Source organism: Notothenia rossii (assembly GCF_949606895.1).
Source record: "Notothenia rossii genome assembly, chromosome: 2".
Lineage (NCBI taxonomy): Eukaryota > Metazoa > Chordata > Actinopteri > Perciformes > Nototheniidae > Notothenia > Notothenia rossii.
The window spans coordinates 18,485,515-18,493,160 of NC_136904.1; the positions used below are offsets into that span (position 1 = coordinate 18,485,515).

A 7,646-nucleotide genomic window follows, 5' to 3' on the forward strand; every position below is an offset into this window, starting at 1 on the left:
TGCCTGTATTGTCATCTTATGTTTTCACAGTGTGTGTATGATTGAAAAATAGTGCTGACCCCGCTTCATCTAGTAAAGTTTACACCGCTGTGGACAGGCCGGCCATCTCCAGATGTTGTTTATTTGTCCTGTGAGGTCACGTGGCTGGGTTCACTCCGTCTGGCCTCACCTAAATGTTCAGTGTGAAAAGAGCTTTAGGGTCAACCTTTAACAAACTGCAGCTCCACGTCAAATCACACCCTCCCCTCGTGTAGCTGAGGGGACTTTTTTTTTTTTTTCAAGACAATTTTTATATTTTACTAAAGAGAAAATATGAAGCAGACTGTTGTGGCAATGCTAAAACAATAGATACATTGTTGGACAAAACAATAAACAACAGAAAATGCTAAAACCAAAAATGGGCTAAAATTCTAAGGTTAATTATTCCCAAATAAAACACATTTTCTGGTTTTCTTCTACATCAGACAAATGAATATGGGAGGGCTTGAAGTTGTGAACTCTCAGAAGTTGTGTATATATATATTTTCATTTTTGTATTATATATTTCTGTGATTTTATGAACCAAACAATGAATTTTTGGTTAAAGCTTTCCTATAATGGGTTTTGGAGCTTGTAATTCACACTTGTATACCTAGACAACCATATCTTTCATTTAGCTCACTTGAGCAGCGCACAAGAGCCCTGAACATCACAAGATGATGCTTCACGCTGCCTACGACGTGATTCCATTATACAAACAACAAGCAGATGGTTTATTTGTCTTGTCTAGATGCAACATGTCTCCAACATGTCTCCAACATGTCTCCAACATGTCTCCCATATCCTTTTGAGGTGATCTGTCACACTTTGTGATTCCCGATGTGCTGCCATTCATGGAAAATGCCTTTTCTCGTGATTACCCAAGATACGGCTCATTAGCACATGTGCGCTACGTTGTGGTCCCATTGTGTCATAACTAGAGTAAAGCCTTAATTGATAATGATGTGAATGTAGAAAAATGTGTCATTGTATTGAGGGTTCTCTGCATTTCATAGAGGACACATCCATGGCTTTGGTTGGCTACAGCTGGACACACAATTAGAGTGCCTCCTTACCTATAATTTGTGTAATAGTTTTGGTTGGCGGCATGTTATTACCATATGAAAGGGCTAAGCAGGGGTCATGTGCATTGCTACAACAATTAGAGCAGAGCTGAGGGCAGAAGAATGTTTGGAGCCGTTGTTAATTGGAAATTTCTACAAAGCTATGCTTTAATTATAATTTAGTCGGAGCTGCACTGTTTTAAACCCAATATATTCAGTTGCCATCATGTTCGGTAATAGTATGAACAGCTAGGTCTGTTTCCTTTCAAAGCGTAGTGCTTTGAAGAGAACGAGATTGAATTAGATTAATTTGAAAGGCTGGGCTGCTGCAAGGTTTTTTCATGCTAATGTCACATGGTGTTCTGACAGGATCTGGTGTGTTGAGGAGATGCACATACCTTCTGATTTGAATGCACTTTAAAATATGGTTCTAAACCTTATAATTGTCTCTGTCCATATTTGTATGATTCTATCGTTACTTCCTAAATCAATTATGAATGAACAAGTGATGGATTTTGTGACCTAAAGATATTTGAAATCCCAATTATGTTCAAAGGTTCTAAATTATGAATTGTCTTTTGAGTAAAATGACCTCATTATGTTTATTTAACTGCTGCTTATAATCACTTTTACTGGATCTTAAAATATTTTACAATTAGTTTGTCAAATTTCACAGTAAGGCCGGGAAAACTGTTGGAATTAGAAAACAAACCAAGAAAAAGCAGCAGCGGGGAAGAGGGTGTTTTTGACAGAAGCTCTCCTATCTTTTGTTTGTTGATGGCTTATGTTTTCCTTTATTTGAAACTCAAATGTGTATGAGCATTCTAAACATGTTCATGGCCGTGATGTTTTTCTTTTTTTAAATGTAAAAAAACATGTCCATTCCTCACTTGATATTTAATATTATGTTAGGCACTAAATGTGAAATATTTTTGCATTAATCCACATTTCTCATGTTTCGATTTACACAGGTCGAAATGAGCTGATAGCCAGATACATCAAGCTTCGAACCGGGAAGACGAGGACTCGGAAGCAGGTAAGACGAGGGGAGAGACGTCTCTGTTGCATGAGTGTCAGAGGGCTGTCAAATCTAAATGCACGCAGACTGCTGCCTTTGTTTCCAGACAGAGAATAACACAATGCTCAGCTGTCGAGAGGGCTTCTGAGGCTGACAAGTCCCCCGTCAATGCTCTGGTGCATGAACAGATGTCCCTGGGTTATGACATTCTCAAAACTGTCACTTACTGTAAAATTACTGCGGAAGTCATTTTAAAAGCTGCCTTTCATGTCCTATTCTGAAGCAGCTATGCACAATAAATACAAGGGCATTTAAAAATCTCAGTAGCTTAACAGTGCAAGTATTCCTCCTCATGACTAACCAAGGAGGTTGTGCACTTGGTCGGAGCAGAAGCCTGTATTAATAAGCTGGGAAATATGAACAGATCTCTGATCAGAGAGTATTCGCTGGGACACTGTGTTCGTACCGCAGACTAACAACTCTTACCACAGAGGTTAGTGCAGATTTCTGACTCAAGTTTTCATGTTTCTTTCAAGTCTCTTCTGTAAGAAATCAGGATAATGTATAATATAGAATGCAGGGCTATTTTTCTTTCTCTTATATCTCATAGGAAATATAATACTAAAATAAATCCAAGAACAGTTTATTCTTGTATTTACATCAGCTGATAATAAGCATCTCTGATATTTGTGTTCTTAATATAGTTCACTATCTGTGTACTTAAATGTTTTGCTTTATGTTATGTATGCACCATTACATCAAGTGGAATTCCTCGTACGTGTGAACCTACCTGGCAATAAACCCGTTTCTCATTCTGATTCGGGTGGTGTTTGAATAACAGTATGAATCACACTGACTGATCCGAACCTGTAAACAGGAACTCCTCCGTATGACCACTGACTTGAAAGACAATGAGAAACAAGCCAGTGTCTGCAGAGACATTCGATCACTGAGTGTGGATTAATCAGTCTAACACACAGTGTGGTTTGTCTCTCTGCGACTCTTCCCTCTACACACAAGTCACACAATATAGACAAGTATTACATTGGAGAAGTTATAGAACCAGAAACTGTCTGAATATCTTTGCTTGAAAAAAATATATATATATATTTGCTGCTAAATTCTCTTCCCTTACTAACTTGCTCAGCTCTAGCTGTCAACTGGAATATCCAGAAGTCATAGATAGTGAATAAATACTTACCTGAACAGAAAGCCATTGCTAAATCACTTCGCCTAAGCTAGAAATATAACCGTGGGTTGGATTTTCCTGAATAGTGTCAGAGGAGACGCCAATCAACAGACATGTCTTTTTTTTCTTACTGCTACTTGCACTGCTGAATGTTTGATGTGAGAATATTAAATCATTTTGCTCTGTGTGAACGTTGGAGGCTGAACTTGGCCGATGAAATGCCTCGTCCCGCTCCCGTAAGAATACTAGACCAGCCACTTCTCATTCAACACACAGCAGATCACATCTGGGTGCTCTTAATGTGTTCTAAAGGGGCCTGCATCCCCCTTAATCAGCTCACTTAAGTGACGACAACACACAGCATAACGCTCTATTGGCTGTTAGCTTGGTGTGTGTTTGGAGATGCTTCTGTTATTCACCTTTTTTCCCTCAAGTGCATTTTAAACAAAGAAATGTATAATCGACTTTTTTCTTGTTTTCTTTATTTGTTTTCTCTCTTTTTTTATGGAGGTGTCTAGTCACATACAGGTCTTAGCAAGAAAGAAAGTTCGAGAAATCCAAGCTGCCATTAAGGTACGTCTGGCTTTGCCCAGTTGCAGGGGGCTTTTCATTGCCATGGTTACAGGCTCTTCCTTTGTTTTCCTCCCCTCCCCTTCCCCGCAGGTGTCTAGTCACATTCAGGTTCTTGCCAGAAGGAAATCTCGTGAGTTTCATTCCAAGCTAAAGGTATGCGCTTTTCTGCTTATGGGCTTGTTGGTTGCTGTGCGACTAAACTTCCTGTTTCCCGTGGTGACAGAGTGAATGCCTGGTGCTCTGATTCCCACTAACCCAAATCTTCACATGCTCTAACCCCCCTCCACCACCTCTCTGACCTTCACTCAGACATGCTGTCACTTGCCTGTCTACTTGGTTTCACTTTCATTCATTTACTTCTCTGTGCAGGCCCTTTGCTCAATGTGTCCATGTAGTAGTGTACAACTAATGACACTTTTTAGATTTATCAACAACAAATTATTTGATGAAAAAAAAAAGAAGCAAATTGGCCAATAAGAGATTAGAAAACAAATGTCAAAATAGGATCATCACTTAAATGTGATAGAGTTGTGCCCAAGCTACAAGATGTACTGAAGGGGACATTTGACTGTTAAACAAAAATAAGCACTGCTAGCCCTTAGTGAGGATTCACTTAATTGTGTGGTTGGAAACTTTGATAAAACTATAGCTTTTTCATATTTGTTGAAACTGAAAAAAAGCATCTTCCTCTGCCTTCCCCCCAGTGGTCCCATTGGCATTTTCCAGATTCCCAATGCTATAAGAAAATGAGCAAAACTAAGCACCCACGGGTCAGAGCAAACTTTCGATCTGTAAAAAGACAGTTTGAGTCTTGTTAAATTCCCCGACTGAGCACAGCAGGGCTGTGAGCTAAATGCAAACACCAGCCAGCTAACATGCTAATATCAATAGCGTCAATAATGTTTACTATTTTGGATTCTCTTACTGTGTAGGCATGAATGTTTCTACCAAATGATGACATTCCATCCACTGTGGCACTAGAAGACAATTCTCCTTCTGAAGAGTCAACCAATAGTGACCATACATGTTTGTAGCTAATGAATACAAAAAAAAACTAAAATCGAGAAATATTTCACTCTACAATTCTTTTAAATCCCCAAAAATCTGTCAATACGCATGTGTAATGTTCACTGTTTCTTAATAATGTCAAAAATAATTTTTTGATTTATTTTCTAATTTTTACGCCAAGCATTATTCTAATAAACCCACAATCAAAGTGTCCAAATGTTAGGAAGCATGCTGGCAATGGCTGTGACTGAGTGGCTGAGAGCTGAAGGCCCGAGGATATCGGTCTGATGGCCGACTCTTTGTGAAGCGCTCTCTGCTTTCTTGTTTCTCCTTCAATCTGTTGATCACTCCAGACTGTCACAAAGCCATGGCTGTCAGCCGCTGTCCTTGCTACCAGTTCAGAAGTCTTCAATTCAGAGCATTCTTGTCACTTATTTCAGCAGTAGTGAATTGCTTTTCACAATGCCACATTAATTTGGAAGAAAAGCATTGTGAAATAAATCCTTTTGAATCATTTCAGATATTCTATGAAGTCATTCTGTATATCAAAGGCGCACTACCCCTGTGCCTTTACCTTTTGTTCCAGGGAGCAGACTATACATTTTGACTTCCACACTTTGCTCCACTCCTTGTATTCAACACAAATGAATGACCCCTCGTTCGTGTGTGTGTGTGTGTGTGTGTGTGTGTGTGTGTGTGTGTGTGTGTGTGTGTGTGTGTGTGTGTGTGTGTGTGTGTGTGTGTGTGTGTGTGTGTGTGTGTGTGTGTGTGTGTGTGTGTGTGTGTGTGTGTGTGTGTGTGGACTGAAAGAGTCAGAAATGAATGTCTGATCTTTCAAGGGCACATGCGGCTGTCTGAAGAAAAACAGACAGCTTTTGTATGAATCCCTGTGTTTTCTCATTTAAAGTAAATTAGAGTTCAGGGGCGAAGAGAAATAAGTGTGCCTTTTTTTTCTGGGGGCATCAATGAAGACCTGCTCTTCCTTGTCTTGTCTATTGCATTTAAGTGAAATTACCGTCATTACGTTACTGTTCTGTTGTTTTGTGTGATGACTACTGATCAGATTGTGAAAATGTCACCACAGAGACCTAAGGATATTTTGTTAATGAAACAAATCGTAATCCTTTGGTTTTAAGTGTTTGTTACAAATGTGTGTTTTACTATGTACTGTGTAATGCTAGACTTTTTTTTAATAGGGTTGAAAACTCATATTAAATGGATGTACATTAAAACCTTGTTTGTTTGCATTTAGGTTACAAACATGGTGAGTATTTATTTGTTGTTTGGGATGCTGTTTGGCATGCCTTGTCCTTTAGCTGCTAGTATTGCATGTGTGCTCCTGCCATAGTGACACGGTAGCTGCTGCTCAGTGTTTTCCCAGTTTAGTGTTGTCTCTTTCCCTTTGTGTCATCATACCGTCGTCATACTGTAGCTCGACTCTGCTCCACCATCATCTGTTGCCAGCATGCTTACCTTTAGCTTCGACCACCACTGAGTCTGCATGAGTTTGCTTGTGTTTAAGAGTTTATTCTGCAGATGCACTGAATTAAGCAGGTTTAGTAAGACTTTAAAGAGCTTGTGAAAGCACATTAACAAAAGACAACATCCAAAACAACAACAAATTCTGAAGGGTTTTGTGTCTGAGTTGCTATTCCATTAACTAAGCATGGCCATTTGAAATTAATGTAGTAAATATACCCTGATGATAATTAAAAACAGAATAAATGAAAAAAAGGAACTAGCTGAAGCTGTGAAATCCTCTGAACCAAGTAGCAGTGGCGTCCTTCAGTCTTACTTTGTAAATCTTTACAATGTTTAGATGACTTTTTTTGAAATGCAGACAAATGCAGCCTTGATACAGTAAGTGCTGCTGAATGAGTTTTCAAAATAATTGTATTTGTAGATAAGTCAACAAGTAAACTTTCATTGAAGTGCATACCACAGCTTTTGAATTGTATGGAATTCAATAGTCAGTGTTAGGCACATTCCTGCAAAAACACTTAAATAGTGATGCATCTTCTTTTAACCTGCTTGCAGTGGACTGTTGCGAGAGGCCGCTGGTGCTTTTAATGTGGTGTTTAATCTGTTTGTTGCTACCTCTGCAACATGCCCCCCTCCCCCTTCTGTGTGAGCGCTAAGCCTTTTGTGACTGCTATTAAAGGACCAAGCCGTGAAGGACAAAGCCCTCCAGAGCATGGCCTCCATGTCCTCGGCTCAGATCGTCTCTGCCACGGCTATTCACAACAAGCTGGGCCTGCCAGGCCTCCCGCGCCCAGCCTTCCCCGGAGCAGGGGTAAGAGCCTCGTACTCACCCTATTGATCCATCCTGTCCAGCCTCACCCGGGCCGCCGAGAGGCCAACCACACCGTCACCCACGCCAAATCTCATTACACACCACAGCTTTGCAACACTGACACTATCAGATAAGCACACGATCAAAAGGAGTGCAATTCAAGATAACTACATCCACTAAACACTGAGCTGAGATCCATTTGATCTGGTTGCTAACAGCTGCTGCTTTGTTCTTTGGTGTCTATTAATATATGTAACTTTCCAGTTATGGCAGGGTATGATATCAGCTGGTCAACCAGGATCCTCACAAGAGTAAGTATTGTTCTTAAACTTAAAATGTACACTAAAAACCATCAAATGCAATATAGTGTGTTTTAATAATGTTTATTTCTTTTACTAACGCTGGGTCTTTCTCTGTTCCAGTATAAAGCCTTTCACTCAGCAAGCCTATCCAATCCAGCCAGTCACAACAACCATTTCAAGT

The 7,646-nt window shown here is 39.8% G+C and overlaps 1 protein-coding gene across 8 annotated transcripts in view; it reads left to right on the forward strand.

Moving 5' to 3' along the window:
- tead1b (TEA domain family member 1b) overlaps window positions 1-7,646 on the forward strand; it is a 41,889-nt gene that overhangs the window by 26,144 nt on the left and 8,099 nt on the right. The window contains exons 4-10 of one of the 8 annotated variants that reach the window (XM_079666117.1): window positions 2,054-2,118; window positions 3,800-3,862; window positions 3,953-4,015; window positions 6,123-6,134; window positions 7,032-7,163; window positions 7,428-7,474; window positions 7,586-7,644. In XM_079666117.1, the coding sequence (XP_079522243.1) occupies window positions 2,054-2,118; window positions 3,800-3,862; window positions 3,953-4,015; window positions 6,123-6,134; window positions 7,032-7,163; window positions 7,428-7,474; window positions 7,586-7,644 (441 nt within the window). Of the gene's footprint in view, window positions 1-2,053; window positions 2,119-3,799; window positions 4,016-6,122; window positions 6,135-7,031; window positions 7,164-7,427; window positions 7,475-7,585; window positions 7,645-7,646 lie in introns of those variants that run through there. The other 7 variants (XM_079666115.1, XM_079666118.1, XM_079666119.1 and 4 more) reach the window with 7 other exon arrangements.